This window comes from Corapipo altera, unplaced genomic scaffold (genome assembly GCF_003945725.1).
Source record: "Corapipo altera isolate COAL_440 unplaced genomic scaffold, ASM394572v1 78, whole genome shotgun sequence".
Classification (NCBI taxonomy): Eukaryota; Metazoa; Chordata; class Aves; order Passeriformes; family Pipridae; genus Corapipo; species Corapipo altera.
The window spans coordinates 1,369,144-1,394,843 of NW_020884904.1; the positions used below are offsets into that span (position 1 = coordinate 1,369,144).

The window sequence follows — 25,700 nt, forward strand, 5'->3', positions numbered from 1 at the left end:
CCACTACACTACTCCTGCAGTGACGAGATCTGAGGGCTGTGCACTGGAACTGGTACCTGAGGGGGCCCCTCATGTCTATCCCCATCCCAGAAAGGGAATGATGCTGTCATGGAACAGACCAGAGAGGTCTGACTTGGTGTATCTTTCTACTTGCTTTGCACACTAGATAACACAGTCCTGATAGTTTTTTGGGTTTTTTTGAAATCACACTCAATTGGGAACACTTGTTTAGCCTTATTAAGTGTTTTATTAGCTCTAAAAATAGGTTCTTAAATATTTTCCAAGGTTGACTAAAATGTGAAAAACAATTATATAATCAGTGTTTAAAATAAACCACAGTTTGTTATAACTGAGACCGATTCAGTGGAATAACATTTATCAAGAATCATAGCATATAGAAAATTGTACAGCCTCTGCAAATCCCCAGACAGTATTTCTCCCATTGCTTTCAAACTGAGTTGTTGCTGAGTCTAGTTTTCTGATGTCCATCAGAACTCCTACCAGCAAGAACACTGCAAAAGTGGAACACGGTCTTTGGGTGAGCAGGCTGCAAGGTTATTAATGAAAATAAAGAACTGGTCTATTGGTGTAACCCTTTTTTATATTTTCTTATTCCTAAATGAAAACTTTTATAAATAACCTTACATAAATAATAACCTCAGAAGTTTTAAAAAGTTCACACCATCAGTCAGACCTAACTCAACATTCTCTGGTCTCTCACTGCTTAAACTGTTTCTCCAATTACTCTGGAATAAAAGAATCCTTAATGTCTCTTATTGTAAGAGCAGATCATATATTTTTGGCAAGAGTTAAGCTGCAGAGGAAGATTTGGCAGTTAAGTGAAATGCATGTTACAGCTGATGCTGCCTTTTTTTTTATTGTTATTGGAATAACTGAAAAGATTAAGCTGTAGTGCAGGTAGGGCTTGAGTCATGCTTTTATCATTGCATCTCTTGGCCTGATATGAACTATATTATTATAAATGGTAGCTCAAGCTGATTCTGTACTTTGTTTATCTACATCCAAGCTCAGCCAAAGAACAGCTAGCCTAGTGAAAAAAATGTAGTTGAAGGCTGTGTACATACAGGCACTGCTAATTACTTTCAATGACTGTCAAATGAACATTGATACTAACAGATTTCTTAGTATGCCTTTAAACAAAGCACTCTTATCTATGCATAAGAAAAAGCACTACACAGAGCAGAGTCAATACAACATGTCAACCTCTATTTTGATTTAGTTTGTTCTTAAAAAAAAAAAAAAAAAAGGAAGTGATTTATCACCCCTTTCTGTTGCCAAAAGGAACTGCAGTACCTTCCAAAAGCTTGCGCCCTGGGAGATCCCAGTGTCAGTAGCACTGACACCTCTTTTCCTCCGTAGTGTTTACAAGATCAGCAGCTTTAGTCTCAGTGACTTTTTGCCTGTATAGGAGCCGGGTGTGTTTGTAAATGACAGGCACTATAACCCACCATCTGCCTCTGCACTGCCAAGAACCTGTTCGGGAAATCCAGATTCCCGCTCTGGAGCTCACACCCTGGCCTTTTGCTCGTGAAGAGCTTACCCAGAGCAGTCTGTGCTACAGTGGGGAGTTCGTGGGGAGCCCTGGGATCAAAAGGCCCGGCAAGAAAAGCTTCGGAGGGAAGAAAGCGGCAGGATTTAAGGAGAGAGCAATCCCAGACGTGAACGAAACGCAAACACGCTGCGGGTTTCTCTCTTCCTCAGATAAAAGTACCTGCGAGCCAGCCTAAACGCTGCCCGCGGACGACTAGTCAGAACAAGCCCAAACTCCAGAGCTCAAATTAAAATGTTTCCTCTGCGCGACTGCCTCCTGCGCCGGGAGTTTCCTCGCCTGCCCCACACCTGCCCGCAGCCCTACAGAGCCCTGTGCCCCGGCAGCCCCGCTCCGCTTGTGCCGCGCTGCCCGGCGGGGGCCGCGGCCGGGCGGGCGCTACACGAGGGACTCGCAGACGGGCACCGAGTCCGAGTCCTGGCTGTGCATGGAGCTCAGCCCCGTGTCCGAGTCCTCGTCGTTGTCGGCGCGGTCCTTGCGCAGCTCCACCCAGCCGCCCCCCGGGGTCGCCGCCGGCCGCCCCCCGCCCGCCGCCCCGCGGGGCTCCGCCGGCGCCTCCGCCACGTCCAGGGTGCCCAGCGTCTCCAGCAGGCGCTGCAGCTCCCGTTCCTTGTCCTCCCACGCCCGCTGCGTACAGTCCAGGTCGGTCTTGACGGCCTCCAGGTCCGTGCTCAGCTTGAGGCCGATGTAGAGGCTGGTGCTCAGCTGGGTCTTGACCCGCTCGTGTTCCAGGTGCAGCTCGCCCTCGCCGCCGCCGCTCAGCTCCGTGGTGTCGCAGTCCGTGTCGGCCAGGCCGGGTCCCGCCGCCAGCTCCAGCTCCTCCCGCCGCCGCTTCATCCAGCGCTCGTTGAGCTCCTCCTGGATCTCGGCGGCCAGGTGTTCCAGCAGCTCCTCCTGCTGCGCCCGCTGCTCCTGCAGCTGCAGCACCTCCTCGCACTTCCTGGCATAGTCCTCCTCGGGGCGGCCGGCGGGGGGCTGGCCCGGCTCCGGCTCCCCGGCGCCCACCAGGTAGGTGTCCTGCACGTAGTTGACGCCGTGCCGCTTCATGCGGTCCAGGTGGATCTTAGCCTCGTACCTGTCGATCTCCCGGTCCAGCTCGCGGAGCCGCTGGATCTGCTGCCGGATGGTGTGGTCCTGCGAGAGCACCAGATGCACCAGCGTCTCCATCCTCTCCGCCGACGAGGCTTCCCGGGCCAGCGGCTGCTGCCGCTTCTTGTTGATCTTGGCCAGCTTGCGGAAGGCTTTCCGCACCACCCGGCGCTGCCGCTCCTGCGTGAGTGCCAGGCTGGCGCGGGCCGCCCCCAGGCCGCGGCCGGGGCGCTCCTTGCTCAGCACCACCCGCGCCTCGGCGCTGCGCGGACCCGCGTTGGGCAGCGAGGCCTCGCTGCGCACCAGCACGAAGCGCACGTTCTCCTGCTCGTCCCCCCACGCCACCCAGAGCCGCAGGATCTTCGTCTTGTTGGGCAGGATCCGCTCGAAGCCGCGCCACTTCTCCACGATGCAGTAGGAGTGCGGCGGCCCCGACAGCATCCCGCCGCCGGGCTCGGGCGGCGCCGGGCGCTGCCGCCGGTGGTGGCTGTCCTCCAGCAGCACCCGCACCACGTCCGAGCAGGTGGTCCGCCGGGAGAGCCCCGAGATCAGCTTCTCCTCCTGGCAGATCCACACCGAGATCTTCCGCTCCTCGGGCTCCATCGGGGGCGGCTGCGGGGCGGGCGGCCGGGACCGCGGGCTCAGGGCTGGCCGGGCAGCCGCTCCATGGGCAGCGCTCACGGGAGGCGCGGCGCAGCCCGTCCGCCCGGCTTCAGCGCGGCCGGGATGCCGGCCCTCCCCTCCCCGCCCGCGGCACCCCGCCCGGCCGCTCCACCCCTTCCTGCCCGGTGCGGAGCCGCCGGGGGCGGGGGGGCCGGCCCGGTGTGCTGCGGACCCGCCGCGGTCCCGTCCGCTGCCTGCGCTCCGCCGCGTCCCGCCGCCTCCCGGTTTTCCTCTCCCCACGTGGGCGCCCCCGCGGATCACACCCCGAGATCCGCCGGCGCGGAAACTTGGGAGCGGGTCGCCGTCGTCTCCCCGTCTTCTTTCCCCGCGCCCCGCCGCTGCCGGGAACGAGTGAGCGAGCGAGCGGCGTCGGGGGATCTTCCAAAGTGCCGAGGGACAAGAGCGAATCCTGGAGCTTCAAAGGGAGAGCCAGAACTAGTGAGGAATTTCCAGTTTTAGTAAATCATCCGCCTGTAATTAGGAAATTCATGTTTGCAAAGCACTTCGCAGATGAAATATGCAAAGGACGGGAATGTCTAAGTGTTATTAAAATACTAGCTGAGCCAGATTTTAATGGGAGCTTGCTGTGTACTTTGATGGGAACAGGATCGGTCTCCGAGTGAGGATTAAAATGAGGAGATGTAAAAAATGGTAATAAAACACAGGGTTGTGGCACTGATTTTCATGGTGCGATTGCATTGCAGGGTTCACGGAGCTGGGCTTTTCTACATGGCTAGAAGAGTATTATAGTGGGTAAAGGGGGAAATCTGTCTCAGACCTGGAGGCTGATGAGTTTTAGAGCCAATAAAACTGGTGTGCCGTGTGGAGAGGGTTTTAGTGTGAATAAGTTTTGTGTTCCAGTCAGTGGAATAGAACAGCGTAGTGGCATTGTAGCCTAACTACTGTAATTCTGCTGTTTGAAACAGTGACGCTGGGGCACACAAAATAGCGAGTTAACAATTATGCAGCCTAACGTCCTGTTCTTCCCTAAAGTAACAGGCTCGGTGTGGGCAGCTGCTGCGCCGGCTTCTCCCGTATTTACGTGGAAAGACTAGTCCTGGGGAAGGAAGCCTGCCTTCTGCCCGGGCTGCGTAAGGCAGCTAATTACGGTGGTGGTTTTCTGACGTGCAGCCTCCTGTCCCGTGAGGAAGTGGGCAGAGGGACCACCGAACGCCAGCATTCCTGGAGCTGCAGATCACACGGATCGTGCGCCTGCCGCTAACGTCCCTTTCCTGTGTTATTGCAGGTTAAATGATTCCAAACCGAGGTGGCCACTGCGTGTTGCAACAAGGGCACACAAGACGAGGGTAACAGGCTGGGTTTTGCTCCCTGACCACAGCCGCCTTACGTTAATGTTGCGTATGCCTGTCCAACGGTAGCCTGGCACTGCCAATTCCAGAGGCAAGGCATTTTGCTCTCCTGATGTATCAGAAGTGCTAGATTGCTGTGCTTTGTGTAGAGAAAACGTTTGCTGGTGGAAGGTTATTCCCGAGGTGTGCAGGTTTTTTGTTCAGTGCGTTGATTGTGCCTGAAAGCATCATTCACTCCAGGGCAGAGGAAGGTGGGCCCAGCAGTGGCAGTCCTGTGAGAGAACAAAATGGCCTTAACCAAGGGGGTCTTCAGGACTCTAGGGCAAACCTGACAGCTCACACTGCTCCAGAGTGATAGGGTATTGAACAGGAACGGGATGTGAAATGTAACCATACGATTTAGTTTTGCCTCTGGAAGGTTCAAGATTTTAAAAAAAAACCTTCAGAAGAGTAGGAAAAGAAAAGCCTTGTTGCTCTCATCAAGCTGGCAGAAACTTGGAAATTAAGACCATTCCTCATTGTCTTTTGCAGAATCAGGTGCAGCATAAGGGTTAATGAAGCAGTGAGAAATTGTCCAACACCTTTAATGGTGATTCCTTGCCTTTCCCATTTAGTTTTGATCTTGTTTTACATGTGTTTCCTATGAGAATGTCTGTACCTACTTTCTTCTGGCACAGAACAGTACAGGAAGAGCAGGGTGTGATGTGAAGAAACATCTTATGCTCCCCACAGGTCAAGCTGCTCCAACTTGTCTGACTGCCTATATCTATCCAGCATCCAAGCCTGGCTTTGTGCAATGAAATTGGAAGATGATAGTTCCATCTTTCCTTGACCACAGCTCTGTGTATGGAAAACTGACTCTGCCTACCCAGTGAAACCCCCAAGGCAGCATTGCCAGAGAGAGAATGAAGCTGTTGGCTGTTTGGTCTGAGGCAGTAATTGTAAGAGCAAGATTAGAGAAGCAAACACTTGATTTTGGTAGGTAGGATATACCTAGTAGATCCATAGTTAAAAAGATGGTATTAGAAATTCACATTGTTGGATCTCAGGTTTAACCCTCAGGAATTTTGTTTTAGTCTCTCTGCAAACTCAGGAAACTGCCAGCAAATCTTCAAAAGTTTGAAATGCTTATATGCTTGAACTCCACCTGAAGCAAAGTTTGGGCCCTGCTGTGCTGAATCCCAAAAGGCAAATGAATGCAGGCAACACTTTACCTTTCCTCCCAGGATCTTAAAGCATCCTACAGAGGATGGTTTTATCTCATTTTAAAGATAAGAATGCTATGGCATAAAGGAATCCGGTGTCTTGCCTAAGGTTATATAGTGAGGCAGTAGCAGTGTCACAAAACAGATCAGGTTCCTTCACTCTGGTACCATTAGTCACTGAACTCGACTGCCTAGTGCTCCGCCTCCATCCTCTCCTTCTCTCCTTCCTTTAATTATTCCATGAGAAAGGGAGATGAGGAAGAATACATTAGTTCAACAACTGCAGATGGTGATAAAATGAAAGTGCAAGCTCAGCAGACAACATGTACCTCTGGTGAAGCAATAGGAGGCAGTGCCATACGGGCTTCTTCAGGCATCTCCTCCCTGGTGAAGGCAAACCTCCTTCACTTCACTGTGCCTGCAGACATGCAAGCCTCAAGCGATGTGCAGAGAGGGTGTCATTAAAATATCAATTTGGAGGGAAGGACAGCTGTTCGTTCCTCTCTTCACCCCCTTCTCCACAGAGCAGTGATGTGTGAGGTCTCCTGTAATTTCTGAAACAAGCATATCGCATAATTTAAAGCTTCAAATGTAGTAAATGGTCTGTTGTAATGCAGAGGCTGTTTCTATACTGCCATATCAATACACAGCTGCCAGCATGCTCTTTTTCTGAGGCACAAATTTCCTGGACAGAACACTATCCAAAAAAATACTGCATGGCCTATATTTCTTTGGTTTGTTTTATAAATTGCAAAAATTCAAAGTTGATGATACTCCTAACAGCTGCCTAAGCCCCAAAAGGAGATTTATGAGCTTAATATTTTAGGCTGTATTGAAAAGTTCAAGCCCAGGTATAGACTAGTTTATTTTTATCCACTGCAGGAGAATTACAAGGCCAAGTGATGGGAAATCAGATATATTTTGGCATTTCACATGAAGTTCTATTTCTTCCTTCTTTTTCATTGAGGCGTGCAAATAAATTACCAAGTCTTTTGTGATAAGAACAGCTTTCCTATTACAGGGTTGGATAGAGAAGTGTCTCTTTTTGTTTGTTTGTTTGTTTGAACTGAACTACCAGAATGAAATTGCAGCCCTCATATTTTTAATAAATAAAATGATGCAAGTCTTCATCTTAAATCCTTTGAATCTAAACCAAATAAATACAAATGTGCTTTGTGCTTCTGTACTTCATATAGCAGGAATGTGGGGGAAGTCCTAGAACACTGTAGTTGAGACACAAAATTAATTTCTTTCAAAAACATTTAAATGGAAAAAGTGTACGGATTCGGATTCAGGGTATTTTTCTTTTTTTCCACAGCGAAGTTGCTTTTACTTTTTAGATCACTCTCAGGACAATTTATTTATTTTTCCTGAGGTTACAGTTCAAAAGAATACAGCCTATGTGAGATGAGTAAAGGCAGGCTGCAACTGGTAATCTATTGAGCCATCACTGTCTGGAGAGGTTACTCTTTGTTGTGATGCTGAACAGCAAGGCTGCTTTCCCAGCTCCTCTTCCTACATTCCTGTTAATCTGATTTTGTGATGTTTAGAACTTGGTCCCTTATACTTGCTGCTTTCTATCACTTTGCCTCAACAAACCTGGATGAAGCCCTGGGACATAATTTGACTGTAGTGTTACAGGCTGCTGCAATGGTTGCTAACCTTTACAGACAAATGAGTGGGGAAAGGTCTGCTCAAGCTTACAGGTCACTCTCTCACGAGTGCTTTTTTTTTTGTACCTAGTTTTTCCTGATAGTATAGAGGTGAATAACCAAATCATGTTGGAATAACCAAATCATCCCTAGTTTAGCATGCATTGAATAAAGCACTTGAAAAACTACCTCTCTGTTAGCAGCAGTATGCAGACTTTAGTCAAAACAGTTTGTGGTCTTAGACTTTCATTTGAAAGGAAGTTGTTCAGTTTGTATCTGAGCAGCTTTAGACCTGAGAGAATGCTTCTTACTTACAGGTATTCTGTTAAAGCCACTGAAGGAACTGGCACTTTTGATAAAGATGGCTTGCAAGGAGCAAAAGGAACTCTTGAACTGCTTCTGTAAGCAATGAGCTCTCTGAACTCTTTATCCATTTCCTTCAGTCACTTGCATCTGATGGGTACTATCTCACTTCTCAGTGCCATCTATGCAATTAGTATGGTTGACATATCTGGAAATCTGGAGTAATTCCTTGCTTCACATCTTACATGATACTTATATGCTTATGTGATCCATTTGGGAAGACTGTGGTGTGGTCTGTTTGCATAATAGCTGCCAATGCTGGGTTATACTGCTTTGACTACTTCATCCAACTTCTTTTTTAATGTGCACACACCCAGACTACAAATGGGTATGTCTTCCAGTGAAATCAGTGGGGGCTGCCTGGGTAAATCCCTCTGCACTGCTTTCAAACTGCAGGTATGTCTATAGGCTGCCATTAAAGAAAATTACGAAGACATATATTTATATTTAAGTACAGCCTTGAAAATCTTGATGTGCCAGATGTAAATGCACAGGAAGAAGAGACTAGCTCTACTTTGAAGGCCCAATCAATGCCGTGCAGCAGGTTAGGGGCACAGCAAAGATCAGTGCTAAGAATACAGATTTCCAGCTTCTCATCTTTGAACTGAGTCTCTAACAATTTGGTTTTGTTTGTTTGTTATGTGCCTCTGACTCCTAGGATGGAAAAGAATCCCTCTCCCTTTAAACCTCATGTTTCAGATTTTCTTTTCTTACTGAATGCTTTTAGTATAAATGAAGAAGAACGGAAGTAGTTGATCAAAGCAGAATTCAGCTTTTGTCTTTATCATGTGCATAACAGATATACAAACTTTTGATTCTATGCAAGTCAGTGGAGCTGCAGTACTAAGCTTTGGGGGAAAACACAAGAAAGATCAGACTCGAATGATGGCTATAACCTTCCTTCTCCAAAAAACATTAAATGTACTCTAATAGATTAGTCTTAGCTTGAATACTTAGTCCTCATTGATCAAAAAAAAGGAATGAAGAACTAGATATAGTGACATTCCTTTCCTCTAGAGAGGAGTGCTACTTACTGGGGGCTCATATTGGGGTGTCACTGAGAGGCTGCCAAGCCTCACCCAGTTCACTATTGACTGCTGCTGCTCTGTGTCAATGACCAACTGACGTGCATGGAACTTTGCCTGTGGATGGATGAGGAGCTGATTGAGAGCTTCTGGGCCAGGATTAAAGGGAGGGCAGGGACAAGTGACATCCGACCAGGAAGACTGAGTGGATGAGACCCTCTACAGACAAATAGGAGCAGCCTCATGTTCACAAGCCCAGGTCCTCATGGGGGACTTCAATCACCCTGATATTTATTGGAGGGGCAACAGAGCAGGGCATGGGCAATCCAGGAGGTTTCTGGAATGCCTTGACAGTAACTTCCTTCTCTAAGGAAGGAAGAGGAGTCAATGAGGAATGGTACTGTGCTGGACTTTGTTCTCACCAACAAGGAGGTGCTGGTGGGGAACTTGACGCTCAAGGGAAGCCTTGGCTGCAATGATCATTAAATGGGTATTGTGTCCAGTTCTGAGCTCCTCAGTACAAGAAAGACAAGGAGTCGCTGGAGAGGGTCCAGCAAAGGCCACAAAGATGACTGGGGGTATGAAGCATCTCTCTTGGGAGGAGAGACTGTGGGAGCTGGGCCTGTTTAGTCTGGAGAAGAAAAGACTGAGAGGAGATCTCCTTAATGCATATAAATATCTCAAAGGGGTTTCAAGAGGATGGTGCCAGCTCTTTTCAGTGGTGCCCAGGACAGGACAAGGAGTAATGGCCATAAACTAAAACACAAGTTAAATTCCACCTCAGTATGAGGAACAACTTTGTGTCAAGGGTGGCAGAGCACTGGAACAGGCTGCCTGGGGAAAACTGGGGAGTCTCCCTCTCTGGAGACATTCAAAACTCACCTGGATGCATTCCTGTGTCACCTGCTCTGGGTGACTCTGCCTTGGCAGGGGATTGGACTGCATGATCTCCAGAGATCCCTTCCAATCCTGATGATTCTGTGATTCTGGGAAATGTTGGAAGGCAGCAAGAAGGGTGTGCAGCAAGTTCACAACCTTGGACTTCAGGAGAGCAGACTTTGTCCTCTTCAGGGATCTGCTTGGTAAAGGGAAAAAGCCCTGAAATGAACAGGGGCCCAGGAACGCTGTTTAATATTCAAGGATCACCTTCTCCAAGTCCAGCAGTGATGTATCCCAACAAATTAAAAGCAAGGCAAAAATATCAGCACACCTGCATGGATGAACAAGGAGACTCTGGACAAACTCAAACACCAGAGACATTGTCCAAACATCCAGGGATCAGGTTAGGAAAACTAAAGCCCTGATGGAATAAAACATGGCCGGGGATGTCAAGAACAACAAGGAACATTTCTATAGGAACACTGGTGATAAAAGGAAGGCTAGGTAAAATGTGGGTCCTCTCCATAAGGGAAAAGGACACCTGGTTACCCTGAATGTGGAGAGGGCTGAGGTATTCAATGATTTTTTTTGCCTTGATCTTCACCAGCGAGAGTTCCAGCCACATCCCCTGAGCTGTAGAAGGCAGAGGCAGGGATTGAGAGAATGTAGAACCCCCCACTGTAGCAGACTGGGTTCAAGACCATCAAAGGAACCTGAAGGTGCACAAGTCCACGGGACCTGATGAGACACATCTGCAGGTCCCAAGGGAACTGGCAGATGAAGATGCTAATCCGCCATCCATCATGTTTGAGAATTTGTGGTTAGTCAGGTGAAGTTCCCGGTGACTGAAAAAGGGGAAATATAACCCCCATATTTTGCCGCAAATCATGCCTGGCAAATTTGGTGGCCTTCTGCAACGCACTAATAGCAGTCATGGATGAGGGAAGAGTGACTGACACAATCTACCTGAGCTTGTGCAAAGCATTTGACGCTGTCCCACACAACATCATTGTCTCTAACCTGGAGAGGCATGGGTTCGATGGGTGGATCACTTTGTGGATAATGTCTTGGCTGGATGATTGCACTTGAAGGGTTGTGGTGAATGGCTCAGTGTCCAACTGGAGACAATGTGAATGGCTCAATGTCCAAGTGAGGACTGGCGTTCCTCAGGGGTCTGTACTAAACAAAGATGTTGGTGGACGAGAAGCTCAACATGACCAGGAAAGGTGCACGGACAGCCCAGAAAAACAACCATAGCCTGGGCTGTATCTAAAGCAACCTGGTCAACAGGTCAAGGGAGGTGATTCTGTCCCTCTACTCTGCTCTTGTGAGACCCACCTGGAGTCTTGTGCGCAGTTCTGGGGCAGGACATGGACCTGTTGGAGTGAGTCCAGAGGACAGTGGTGAAGATGGGCAGAGGGCTGGAGCACCTCTTCTATGAAGACAGGCTGAGAGAGTTGGGGTTGTTCAGGCTGAAAAAGGTTCTAGGGAGACGTTATAGCACCTTCCAGTACCTAAAGGGGCTACAAGAGGTCTGGGGAGGGACTTTTTACAAGGTCATGCAGTGATAGATGGAGTAATGGCTTTAAACTGAGAGAGATAGATATTAGAAAGAGATTCTTCACTATGAAAGTGGTGAGGCACTGGAGCAGATTGCCCAGAGAAGCTGTAGGTGCCCCATCACTGGAAGTGTTCAAGGCCAGATTAGATGAGGCTTTGGGCAACCTGGTCTAGTGGAAGATGTCTCTGCCCATGGCAGAGGGATTGGAATTACGTGCTCTTTAAGGGCCTTTCCAACCCAAAACATTCTACAATTGTGTAATCTTCTGTGCAGATACGATAATTTTAATTATTTAGCACTTCTTTGCTTTCACATTTATCAGTTCTCTTATCCCTTGAGAACATGTTTGAAGGTCTCATGGGGATTGTTTATTCAGTTTTGACAATTAAGCTCAAACCAGATGTACTAGGTTATTCATTATCATATTAAAATTTATCATGAAGGCTTTTAACTACTCCAAATATTCTTGCTGATTCCTCTCCTTCCCAGCCCAACTTGTGAATATCCTCTAGAATATTTATTTACTTATTTAGGAGTAAGTGAGCACTGTCACTGCAGTAACACAAAGGATACAGAGTTTCCCATGTAAATACTCAGATGACCTCTTTTTCAGGTCACTTTTACATGTAGGGAAGGGCCTGTAGCTTTCTGGCCTTAATGGAGGTGATGGCTAGTGAAAAGTTCTCCTGTTATTTTTTCTGTCCAGGCCAGGTAGAGAAACTTCTCTCTGTCTGCTGGGACCAATGACAAAACTCTTGACAGGCTTCGCTGGGAGCTGGCCCTGGAGTGCTGATAGCTGGAAACATGAGTTGGGCACAAAGCAAACATCTGTTTTCATGCTGGCAATGTGAGTAATATGGTTCCCCAACATAACTGCTGTGAGGAAAGAGATCAGCCTTGGCATTAGGTTTTGGCAAACACGTCTGACTCGCATGTGCTCACAGGCAGGCTGTGTGTGTGCGCTGCATTTCCGTAAGGCAACTCTTGCAGGTACAGAGAATTTAATTATATATTGTTTGAGCCGGAGAACAGTTCGTGATGTGCGTTCCTGTCTGTGGCTATGAAGTGTGTGCTCTCATTCTACCACCCCACAAACACATTCACTTGGGAATTCATGAGAATCAAAAGTTTTGTGTGCAAACATAGGCACTCTCTGTATATTGCGTACAGATCTCTTTTGTGTTTAGATTAGTCACGTCCTTTTCTCCAGTGAAATACATCACAGGGAGCTTTCTAAAAGTGTCAGAAACCACCCTAAAATCAGGTTGCTAAACTAGAGATGTTAAAATCAGGGGGTGTGATTGCAGTACGACGTTTTGGCAGATTAAAATGATGACAAATGAATTCTCAGTGTTTGATTGAACAAAACTTTCATTATCTGGTACTACGATGAAACTGTTTGATTTTGAAGTCTGTCCTATAAATGTACTGACTGGGTGACCTATTTTGCCTATTTTGTTTGTAGGATCAATAGTTGATTTCAGGTTTTTATAGCACAGATTTGTATTGGGGTAAGGTTTAAATATGTAGCTATGAATTCATATGTAAGAGATGTGATTTACTTTTCAACTATAATGAAATCCCTACTGAATTAAGACTGTGAGGTTATTATATTCTCCAGCCACATTCTGCCCAGTTGTGATCTTCTAACTCTTCGCAGAAAACATTCCCAAAGCTTTTTTTTCTGAACTTTTGCTTTATTTCCTCGAGAAATTTGTATCTTTGTCCCGTTTCTAAACATTTTTCTTTTGTATTCTTGGTAGATCATCATAATAGTGACCTAACTTGAATCAAATCGTTGTGAGGAGTTTAAGTGAGTAAATAAAATGTATAGATTAATAAATAAGGATGCTTTAAAAATTATTTCAACACAAGATAAAGGAAAGGACTTAAAGAGAATGTGAACTGGATATAGACAGTATATCTTTACGTAACCCCTGATCACATGCTGACAGTAACACTGGCCACAGGGTTATGTCCAGAGACCAGAAGTCTCTTTAGAAAACAAGAAGCTTTCAATGATGCTGTTCCTTCCCTTCAGCTAACAACTCCTGCATGGCAGAAAATCAAATGATGTGCAACTTAAGCTGTTGGAAAAATGTGAGTGGTAATATACAGTGTGAGAAAGGAACCTAAGTTAAAGTAATGTGGGAAAAGCCCTGGAGTTGAGTGTATGCAGCAGGGAAATAGGGTGTGTTATTCTTTGAAGCATTGGTTTCCTGGGAGCTCCAGGAAGATGGTGAGATCCAAGGAAATGGTAGGTCTCCATCAGGATGGCCCAGCACAAGTCTGAACAGTAACATCATAGGAGACACCTGAATAGTTTAGCACTTGCTACATTGCTTTTTAAAAAAAAAAAAGTTTGCTTTCTCATTTTCCTCAGCTTAATAAGAGAGAGTGAACCCTAGCAAAGGCATAAGTATGAGATTGCAATGAGAACAGAGAAGAGACAACAGCAAAGTGCAGTGCAAGGAAAATAAGAAAAGGAAAATTCAGGGGATGTCAAGAAAATCAGTTTGATCTGACAGTTTCTAGAGCTTTGTTTTAAAGAAAGTGACAGCAACATTGATACAAACAAGAATTGACACAGCACTGTAAAATGCAGTGAACGATCCTGGCAGAATTGGGAACTGTATCTATAGCCAGAGCCTCTGCAGTGGCAACCAAGTTATTGCAACATCTAAATCCTCATAAAACCATGCAGGTATTACATGCAGCAAGTGAAAAGACTGATTATTAATGTGCCTGCTGTGCTTTTTGCACAGGAGATTTTTCAGGTTAGCTTAAAAATTGACAACTGAATTAAAAGTAAGATTGTGTCTGCCTCATTTACTTGTCACTGGGGAAAGAATGATACTCCATCCATCACCAGATCCTTGTGCTGCAGTGGCCACTGCATTGTAATTCCCTTGTTATTGTAAAGAGCCTCCAGTCTTATCCTTTGCTTTTTAAACAATTCCCAGGGAGTCCCATGGGGCTTCTGAGGTGGGTGTAGATCCTGCTGGCAGCTGATTGCTCTGGATGCCTTGCATGCATTTCTACTGAGTGCTTATAAAGTGAGTTGTCAAAAGCTGACTCTTCAGTGGGAAAAAATAGCACCAGAAGGCCACATTTACAGTGTTTCCTGTTGACTGGCCATTAATGACTGAAGAGTCATAATTTTTTAATGATTTAATATTTGCCATCTGCAAAGGCTACTGTTGTAATGGCACATACATATTTTACATCTAGTGTGGACTTGAGACTTATGTGTCACTAATTAGTACATAAAATAATAAATAAAGTTAATTTGGGTGTGTTTTATATGCAGAAAACAAATGAGTCTGTTACTTCTACTAGGAATATTCAAATAAATCAGATTTTTAGTAGCTTAATTAACTTCTTAAAGTTATAATGACTTGCATCAGCCTAAGCTTTGGTCCAGACACCTTTTTGAAGCTGTGTTACCTACAGTTTCTTGTTGTAATTCATGGCAACCTTTGAATCCTAGGTACTTTGTTTTAGCAAGGAAAAATAACTTGATTTCATTTATCATGAGAAAATGCACTTTTAACTCCAAAACTTGGTCAGCTAGTTGTTTTTAAGTAGAAGGCACTGGATAAACTGATACTAATTGAACTAAAAAAATCTTAATTACAAAATTTAAATCCCCCACTGTTGTGACAAGTCCTCTATTCTTTTCAGTCTTTTATTCCTCTATTTCATTTCTACCCTGCTTGTACCAGCATCAGTCATTGGTTTTGGCAGTATTTCTAAACCTTTGAGCGTGAAAAGTTAAATGTCTTTTCTCCATCCTGGAGTTTTAGCACTCTTGACAGCTTGAGGTCTCTTTTTCCTGAGGAACTTGTCAGAATTCAGTGTACTACTCAGAGACAGAGCCTCAGACTTGTCAAGTTGCTTACTGCTTAGAGCTCTGTGCTTTGGCTGCCCAGTCTCCCAACATGCTGCTTGGCCAGTGCTGTGCATCATGATCCAGCTCTACTGAAGCACTCCTACTGTGGACTATGAAAGGTGTTATATAAAAATAACAAAGCAAACCGACTAATTAAAGAAAAAAAAAAAGGAAAATTAATCCATCACTGTAAGGTTTGGATTTTTTGAAAAGAAAAAATGGATAAAAAATACAGAAGCCTTGCATATTTGGCAGAAACCCTAACATTAATAGCATAGAAGCAGTGTCAGGAGTGAAAAATAGACCTTATTGAAAATCCCGTGAGAATTTCATTCTGAGTGAGTGAAGGCTTGATCTTGGGTTGCTGCCACAGGCTTCAAGGAAAGCTGGAGATGCTCACAGCTATATGGCACAATCCTTCAGTCTTCATAGCCCAGGAGAAGTTTAAGTCTCATCTTTCCCTTATTAGAATACCAGCTTACTCATACTGCAGCCCAAGTCAGTGATGCTTTTGGCTGGAAGTTGAAAGGAAGCTGAAATCCTATATCAGTGTGTTTGACAGCGAGGGTCTTAAAATACAGCAGACTAAATCCTGAGAGGTGGAGCCTACCTGCAGCTGGTTGGTGTGATACAAATATCTGGATACCTACAAAACTCCCACCATCTTTAATTAGAGTGGATTTGTATGAAAACTTTTAATCCAAGGATTGAAACGAAACCTGAGTGCAGAATTTGCTCATATCCTAAACTTTCTGCTATGGGTAGTTTTCTTTATTCATAGGGCTTATTGTGTTTTCCAAATGGCAGGTTGGAGGCCTTCAGGTAAATAGAGCTCTGGAAAGGTCACAGCCAGGGCCAGGTCCTGTCAGGCTGGTCACTGTACAGCACGTGGTTAGAGATGTATGTCCTTTGGGAGCGGGACTAGCTAAAGGCATGTTAGGGAAGAGAGCACTTCTGTTCTACAGGGGAGAATGAGGATGCAGAAATAGAGCAGGTATGTTTGAAAGTGTACTCTCTCTGCATTTCCAAGTCTCACTTTTGCCTTTGAAAACCAGCTTTTCAGTGGTAGACTCGCCCCACTTGGGGGGTGTTGAGGGGGCATCCACAGCCTAGGGCACAGAGAACAGCTTCGTGCCCTGACACCAGAGGTGCCATCTCCTTCCCCACTCCTGCCCTCACTGCACCACAGCCAGCCTGGACAAGCTGGTGCTGGCCAGCTAACAGCGAGGAAGTGACTCCCACTGCTATTCCTTTGGGGCCTATTGCCCTTTAGTGGCCTCTTTCCACAGTGGTGCAGAATCTTCCATAGCTGGTGTCCAGCACAGAGCCAGGTGTGGCTGAATGTGTTTGAAACCTGACTCTGTTTGATGGGTGGAGGGTGGTGTGTGCAGGATGAAGGATGACTATGGCTGTGTAATGGAATTGATTTGAATTCTCTCTAATAGTATTTGGCTCCTGCCTCCCTTTTCCTTTTCAATCAGTACAGTAGAAAATTCGTTTGAAGGGAGATAATTTTACAAAGTGCTGAGTTCAGTGTTCCAGAGCCTCTGGCATTCAGCAGGAGACTTGCATGCTTTTAATCTATCTCCTGTGTTCCTATATTAAAGGAAATGTTTTCAAAGTGATTTGAGCAAGTTTCTTGCGTGAAACCTGTTAACAAATAATAGGATATACTCGTGTAACAGTTATTTCACTTTCAAAGTTTGCCCTTGGGAGTAGAAGGGATTTTTCATTGCTAGAAATACTTCTTTTTCTTCAAAAAAAAAAAAAAAAGAAAGAAAAGAAAGGCTCTTGTGTGCAATTTTTCATTGCTGTCTCTTCTGCTGGCTTTAATCATGGAAACCTCCCACCAAGGTCAAGGGGAGTTCTGTGTGATTTACAGACTACAGGAACTGGAAAGTTGATGCAGATTTAGTCACCGTTTCCATAGGACCAAAGGAGACGGTGGAGGCAAAAAGCAAATCTCAAACCCAGGGACCATCTCAATCATTTCCTCTTCACCAATGTTTCACTTCTGGAGAGAGAAAATCCCCACTGATTTGAAGGGAGAATTCTTTAAGAGATCCTGCCCATGTGACTGCAGCATTTTCCTGTCAAAAGTGGATCTTGTAATCCACAGGTGTGGATGGGCTGGTGAATGCTCTCATTTCCCAGGGGGTTGGAGAATGCTGAAGTGATTAGGTCCCACAGACAGTTTGACTGGTTGTAGCTATGGTGAAAAGTGTATCACAAGAACACATGTATGATGTTGCTTCTTACAATTTCAGATTGGAAAAAAAAAAAGGGATTTCTGCAACATTTTATATAAACTGAAAATAGACCAAATGGCAGCTATGACAAACTGTGAGACACCTGTGCAACAGGGTCGGTCTGTCCATGTGGCAAAGCCAAGGTTACCTCTTCCACAGAAAAGTTAGCCACCTCCTGTTACTGAAGAGCAGATGACATGAACTGACTTGCTCCCATGGGAAGCAACTGTTCCCACCTTCCATAGCCTGCAGTGTCCAAGACAACACTGGGACCTGCATTTCCAGGTGGGAATGCTAGGCATGAGTAGGCCCAGGATATTTAGGAGAGGAGATAGCAAAATGGGCTGGGAGTACTGTGGGTGGTATGAATTTTGGGAGGAAAGGTTTCCTGACTTGGAATATTAGGGGAAATGAGAAGCACAAGGATCTTGGTATGTAGCATGAGGTAAAAAGTAGGAAAATGTGGGAAGGTAGCACACAGGGAGTCATGAGTGGTGGAGAGTAGAGCATATATGATGGGACAGTCATGGAGCAGCAGCCTTATTTATATCCTTGAAGAGAATGGCTCATCAGCAGACTGCTACAATAAAATATATCATTATTTGGTTTATCTGTCATTAGTTCCCATCAGGAGTAACTGAGCAGTCTCAAGAGTCAGTGTCTTGAGCTGACATTTGTTGTAAACCAAATAACTGCAGCCTGGTAAATGTAATAGTGGTTTTCTGTGCTCATTCAATATGTTCTTTGGACAATCAGTGCCTGGGACACTGTTATGTAGTTGTAGCTTCAAGCTAAAATTTTTCTGATATTCAGTACTTAGCTGGATCTCGTTTGTTCTGCGTGGTGTAAGTCTGCAGAGCTATGGCCAATCTTCAAGCACTGTCATTGTGAGTCCTCTTTAATTTCCTTAAGCTGGTGGAAACCCCTCTAGAGATAAAGTAACAGAGAGCAACAGTTATCAGGTGATGCACAGAGCATGTTTGCTATTCTGCCTTTTCCCTCCCTTCTCAGACACTCCCTCTGCTGCCTTTATCTCTCTGCTCTTAGCAGTGTGCTCCCCTCTGGGCTTTGTCTACCAGTACAGCAAGAAGGCTGAGGTCAGATTTGGCTGTGTGAAGAGCAATGTGGCAGGGCCTAGAAGAGCTGTGTGTGTGAAAGACATGACCATTCAGGGAATGAACAGTTTGCTGTCTGCTCAGCACGATGTGATGCTGTTTCTGTGATTTTGGTATAGTCGTAAGACAAAAGTGAAAGGTCCACGAAGAGAAAAAATGGGGGAGAAAGGGATATTGCTAATGATATTACTCTGTGGGCACAGTCTTGCTGAGTGGGGTGCGTGCACTGTCGTTTAACTACCTTTGCATGGGCTATTTGACTTTTCCAATTAGTTTTGCCAAATGCATCTGTATCAATAAAACATGGCAACGTAACTTAACAGTGCTTCCTCCTGGAAAGAGAATCCCACTGCTGATTTTCTTATTTCACTTTCCATCAGTACTTCTGCTGCCACCGTTTTGTGTAGAAGTAATTTTTCTGCAGGTCTGTTCCATCATTAGAGCTCCTTCTAATTTGAATAGCAGCTCACACTTGTTGGTCTAAGATTTATGCCCACAGTAATAGAATCTCCTTCCTAACAGGTATTGGGGAAGGTTTTCCTCCTTCTTCCTCTCCACTCTGTTTGACCTGGCACCTTCATTCCAGCTTACTCTGCTCTGCATTGTTTGGCTTCTTCTGCAATTTGTTGATGCCCTGTTGTCTTACTGGTGCTTTTTCACATTGGCTTGGTATGGGTTAAAGATAGACAGCAGTCTGTTCCATTCCAGGTATCAGAATAAGTTCATGCAGTGTCGGAGAGAAAGGTGTCACTCCATTGATCCCTGACCAAGCCTACTCCAAAGCCCAGTGTGGTCACTGGGAGTCTGGTGGCAGTTGGGTCCAATCCATAATCCTCCTGTCACTACGGAATGAACACATCAGTTCTGAGGTTTGTGTCACAAAGTATATGAAAGGGTTTTAATTGTATATTATGAACCATACTGGAATGACTCCAAATGTACCTCAGTCCCACTAATTTTCTAGTTTTCTCCCAGCCAGACCTAGGGTAAGCTCCTACCTAGCCCCACACCAGTGTGGGTGGCATTGGCATGTCTCCCTCCCAGGACAGTGGGTAGCAGTTCTGGTTGCTGCTGTTCTCCAGCCACTGCTAACGCCACCAGCCAGCAGGCACTCCTGACATTCTGCTCAGAGGGAATTCTGCTAATTTGGTGAAATATATTCCTTGCAGATATGTGTGTGTGGGAACTGCCTTCCCGGGAGGTGTGGGAGCTTTAACTCATCACTGTCCTTTGGTACTTCTGATGCCTTGAGCATCACCTGCTGTAGATGGCTGGATGCAGCACTGCATCTCTAATTTCAGATTCCTGCCGGAGTTTTGTGTCTCCCGCCTGCAGCCCCTTGCCAGGTTCCCGAATGGTCTCTGACTGTGTCCATATGTGACTCCTTATGGTCACCACCGCGCTCCTCAGGGGTTGGCAGGGTTAGATTAGACATCGAGGGAAAATTCTTTACTGTGAGGCACTGGACCAGGTTGCCCACTGAGCCGTGGCCGCCCCAACCCTGGAAGTGCTCAACGAACAGGTTGGACGGGGCTTGGAGCAACCCGGTCCAGCGGGAGGTGTCCCTGCCCGCGGCAGAGGGGCTGGATGTGGATGATGTCCCTTCCAACCCAAGCCATTCTGTGACTCTGGTGCTCCGCGCCCTCTCAGGCGCCGGCACTGCTGTGGCTCAGCTGCTGTGTGCCGGCGCGACAGTCGCGACAGGGTTTGTGTCGCGACAGGGCGTGTGTCGCGATGTCGCCTCACGGAGCGGGCCGGGCCGGGCGGTCTCTGGCGCCCCCTGCTGGCGGGCAGAGGCCGCCGCGTCCTCCGCGTCCGCTCGAGGGATAAACCCCGGCCAGTCTCCCTAAAATCGGAGCGCTCCGTCGCACAGTGCCCGCAGGAAACCCTCCCGCTCGCCCACACCCTGCCCGGGGGCTGTGGTGTCCCTCGGTGTGCGCTGTGCCCGCCCTGCCCGGCCAGAGCAGGCTGTGCCAGCCTGAGCCTTTCCAGCAGTCACAGGCTGGACAAAGACAACAGGAGAAATAGCTCCCTGATGCGACATTTCCCCCCTCGATCAGTTTTTTCTAACAGATTCCCTCAGGATGCTGGGTCCCTGACTTCGTTTTCAGGGCTGAGAAAGGCAGAGAATCAGCCAACAGCCAAGGGGAGAGAAGACTTGTCAGGAACAGCTCCTGCTTGTGCTGGGAGGTCACAGAACAATTCCAGACCTTCTGGAAGAGTTCCACAGGAGAGTTCCAAAGACAATCTTATTACAGGACCCCAACAGGGATCATGCTGGCTTGAGAGGCCCTCTGTTAGAATTTTCCTTTATAACCCGGACTGGAGAAAGCTATGGTAGTTGAATGCTATGTTTTGTCTTCAGTGTATCTTCATGCTACTGAAAAGAAAGTTTTAACACAACCATATCACCACCTGGCAGCAGAAGACAGTTTGTAAACTAGAACAAGTGTTAACTGAAAGGGCATAGTCTGTGCATTTTGATCTGAACTCATACCTCTTTACCAGAGAAGTTTATTTTGAGATCTTGTAAAGATGGATAGCGGGGCTTCATGTGACAAGGAAAGGTCAAGACACTTGTTACAGCATGGGAGCCCAGCTCTGCCAGATCCCAGCACCAGGGTCCACCCATACCCAGCAACTCAGCTGCAGGTTCCCACAGCTCCATCACACACATACACACAGTGGCAGTGGAGAGATTTGCATAAATTTTGCTGGTATTGAAGTGAAATTAAATGCAATGTAAAAAACAGGAAAAGTAATTAAGTGTGGTAAATATGATTGCAAGAAAGAATTTATTCATGAAAGTAGAGAAGTGAGGCAAATTCATTTCTCATTTACAGTAATTTTCTTTGTGTTTTGCTATGAGGATGATCAGTTCAGTTGCAGACTGCTTTGATGGTAAGCTCATTCTCACTTAGCAATGTGTCACCTGTAAATCAAAGCAGGCTCTTGAAATTAGTGAATTACATATTTAAAATTAAGGATTTGGTCAAATATTTTGACAACAAGCCAATTTTTATGGTTTCCTGTTCAGCATCAGTGGGTGTTTTCTATGTGTTGAAAGTGAACTCTATGCTTCTTAGAGCTCATGATGGTTAAGGGAAGTGATTTTACTCTCCTAATCAGATCTCTTACTTCTGAAGGTGGTGTGATCCCTTCTCTGTGCTAGCCATCAAAAACATTTGTGCCAGGAGCTGGATGATAAGAGTAATCTTACAGTCAACACTCACATTTTGTAAAGGAGGAGTGCCTAAATAGGTATTTAAATGGGATGAGGAATGGGATGAGAAAGTGTTTTTCCACAGTGATATTTGTACTTGCTGGTTTTTGCACAAGCAGCCTCCAGTTGCTGGGTTTTCCCCCTCCATCTGCAGTCACATCTCAAGTCTTGTGTTCAGTTTTGAGCCCCTCACTACAAGAAAGACATTGAGGTGCTGGAGTGTGTCCAGAGAAGGGCACCAGAGCCGGCAAAGGGTCTGGAGCACAAGTCCTATAAGGAGCAGCTGAGGGAACTGGAGGTGTTTAACCTGGAGAAAAGGGGGATCAGAGGGGACCTTATCACACTTTACAGCTACCTGAAAGGAGGTTATAGCAAGATAGGTGTTAGGTCTCTCTTCACAAACAACAAGAGATAGCACAAGGGGAAGTGGTATCAGGTTGTGTCAGGGAAGGCTTAGATTGGATATTAGGAAAATCTCTACACTAAAAGTGTTGTCGAGCATTGGAATGGGTTGCCCAGGGAAGTAGTAGAGTCACTGTCCCTGGAGGTATTCATAAGATGTGTAGATGTGGTGCTTGGGGACATGGTTTGATGGTGGAGTCAGAAATGCTGGGTCAACAGTTGGATTCAATGAGGTCTTTTCCAACCTAAATGATTCTATGTTTAAGGCCAGAGATAAACTCTAGCTGCAGTAGTAATCAACAACTCTAACACCAGAATGTCAAGGAGCACCATTATCCATACTTCTTAGCCTGTCTGACATCTAGCACAGGGACAATAATTTTTATGTAGCTCCAAGTTCTCCGTCTCTAGGGAGTCCTATATAAGATTCAAAATGTTTAAGATTTCTCCCTCATACAGTCTAACTGTGTAAAAGCTGAGTACAGCAAAGTGATGATAGGATGCTTCTGTTTAATGGAGAAGAATTAGAAAAATCTTTCTTTTTTTACAGAGCAGGTGAGGTTTTCTACCATTCCTTACTCCTTCAAATCAAACATGACTTTCTAAATACCCCTACTTAAGGTCTCAACTCAGAAAATGACAGGTGTTGGTATCTGCAAAATGTATCAAGTGACTTACTGCCTGCAGTCAAAGACTTATACTCTATTATCTCTCCCAAATAATGGAATTTTTCTGTCACATTCATTATCACCACTATCTGTGGTGTAGATGATTTCCTTCAGGCACACAGACTTTCATCTGCCTCCAAATCCGTCTTATTTTGTGGCAGTATATAAGACTTGACAGTGGACTCATCATCACATGGAGAACCACAGAACTGAGCAAATTTTGTGGTAACTGTTGAGATGTAGTGCTCCACATGGCCAGGAAGTGCCCCTTCCTTTAACTGGCCCCTTCCCTGCCTTGTATTTCTAATAATTTTATTTAGATTTTCTAAATGAGACAGGCACTAGCAGTCCCTGAGGTGCTCTGTTAGACTCTCATCTCCTCTAACACTTCGCTGCTGATCATTATCCTTTATTTATACACCTTCTGCCAATTTTCCATCCTGTAACTGGTTATGTCTGAGGCAATTTGAACCAAGTACAAGAGGGAGCTGCTGCAGCAAATGCCTTAATAAAATCCCCACAGCAAAACCCTGTCGTACTCTTTGCACCCTGGAATTTTGTAGTCCAGTAGAACTAAAGTTTGTGCAGCAGTCTTTCTTCACAATTGCACGTTGTTTATTGCTCAAAGCAGTCTCTGGTACAGGATTTGTGAATTTTGGCCCTAGGTATTGTGAATGTTTTACAGGTGTCTGAAGTAATTGAGGGGGCTGGTGCTGTACTTTCTTAGTTCCTCTGTGGCAGGTACTGCAGCGAAGGTAATTTCTTTAGTGATATTCCAATGACATTCACAGTGATGTACTTCAGGGCTGGTGGTGTTTTTGGGAACAGACAATAACGAGAGGTAAGAATTTAATCCCCTAGTGCATGAGTGTTTATTTCCTGTGTATTCTACAGTATGTTGGACCTGAAATAGCTTTGTACTTGAGGTAGAACTCCCACGCTCACGTCTACAGCCTTATCAACAGTTCTTATTCACTAGTTTGTTGGTTACTCTGTTGGTTGGTTTTTCATGACTCTTTCAGAAATGGTCAGGTATAGGCAAAACAAGCTTAATAGTCAGACACAAAGACAACAAAAATCCCCCCACTTGGAGAGCTTCAATTATTTAATAGTATTTAGGCTCTTGCACTGCTTTTCATCCCAAAGCACTTTATAAACATTAATTCCTATTACCGGTAAGCAATCTATTTTTTTTTCTATTCCAATTCCCTTCTTCTCTCCACCCTGCAAGACACAGAGATCAGTCTCTAGACACTTCACTAGAAGAGAAGCTGCAGTGACTAAGCAATCAAAATATTTGCATGACAGACCAGTCTGCTCTGCCAAAAAAGCCACCCACCCTTTTCTTGGTATTCAAGGTACAAAGGTTACAAGACTGAGTATAAGTTACACCGGCTTGGTGTCACCAGAGAAAAGTCTAATAAGCACAGCCTTTGAGGGCTCTCTTTAATGACAAAGAAACAAGAGATTTCAGACTGAGTTTTGGAAGTTACATTTTCAATTAAGAATGTGCATATTTTAAAATGTTAAAAAATATATCAGTCAAGTATATGGAAGCACCTTGCAAAAATCTGGTTGTCTTCTGTTAGACTGATTCACTTGGGCGATTATGGTGTTTGTTTTGGGAAGACTTTATTACCTTGAGTGTATTCCATCCCCTGACCAAACACACCTGTGTGAAATACACAGGTGAATCACCTCTTCAGTTCCCTGTGTTAGGAGTACAAAGGCAGAGCTTTGCCTTTGGAAGCAGTCACATCTTTGATTTCAGTTCATATAACTGTGACTGGCTTTATGAGCAGCAAGAGAAGAAGAATTATTATTATTGATTGAGGGTGCAGCCTCCAGGTACTGGCTGGGCATATTTGATCTGAATGTAGTGCTTGTTTAAAGGCTCCCATTAAATACAGACATCCCACTAGGTAGGAATACCAGCATATAGAACATAGCAGGGTTCTGAACAGTGCTATGTGTGTTTGAGTGTGTGTGTTTGTTATTACCATGTGTTTGTTCACACTGAGTAAATTATACTATAGAAAGTAGATTAGGCATTATTTTACAAAAAAACCCCCAACCCTAATGCTGTGAAATGTTAACTTGAGAACCAAATTCTACCTTCATGCAGACAATCATAATTCCATGGAAGTGAATGGCTCAGGTTGTATCTTAAGGCAGATGCAGTTTCATCATGGTTGAATGTAGAATGTCAATGTAGAACTCCTTTTTCTGTTTTGTTTGTTGGATTTGGTTTTTTTGTAAGTAGAAATCTGGTATTGATAAGCTAAACTTGTGTAAAAATAACATCTCCTTTCTTAAAAAAAAAGTTAATGTTGTCATAAAAGACATAATTATCCTAAAGGAAAAATATTTCCTATGTGTTTGTTCTGATGCTGTACCTTATTAGAGCTGGAGCTGGGGATTTCCTGCTCTCTCTGTCAGAGGACATCAACAGCAGTATGTCATAGCCAGGAATGTCTCTGAGGCAGCTGCTCTTGTGCATGGTGAGCAGGCACCTGGATAGTGCAGATTAGGGAAGAGAGTGGTACCACCATCACTAGGAGATGTGATGGAAATGTTTCCTAACTGGAATATTTTAATATTTATTTTTTTTCTCTGCAAGCTCATACAAGCTTTTTTTCACAGTGTCAACGTTTGCCTTAAAATACAGCATTCTCAACAAGCTCTGCCTAAAAATCCTGTAAAAATCCGAAATTCAAGCCCAGTAATGCAGTGACATTTTTGCATGACACTTCCTGTATATGAGGAAGCATTTGGTGTCTAAAATGTGAGCAGCTGGCTGCTTTGTTGTGGTTATCACCTGTACTGTGCCATGC

General features: G+C 45.3%; 1 protein-coding gene across 1 annotated transcript; it reads right to left on the bottom strand.

Annotated features, from left to right (window-relative positions):
- Positions 1-237: 237 nt before the first annotated feature.
- Positions 238-3,295, bottom strand: RASSF10 (Ras association domain family member 10). The gene has a single exon (XM_027651381.1). It carries the CDS (start codon positions 3,260-3,262, stop codon positions 1,949-1,951), a length of 1,314 nt encoding a protein of 437 aa, XP_027507182.1. The 5' UTR covers positions 3,263-3,295; the 3' UTR covers positions 238-1,948.
- Between the last annotated feature and the right edge of the window lie 22,405 nt (positions 3,296-25,700).

Coding starts and splice junctions, on each gene's coding strand:
- RASSF10 (XM_027651381.1), bottom strand. CDS start 3,262: ATGGAGCCCGAGGAGCGGAAGATCTCGGTGTGGATCTGCCAGGAGGAG.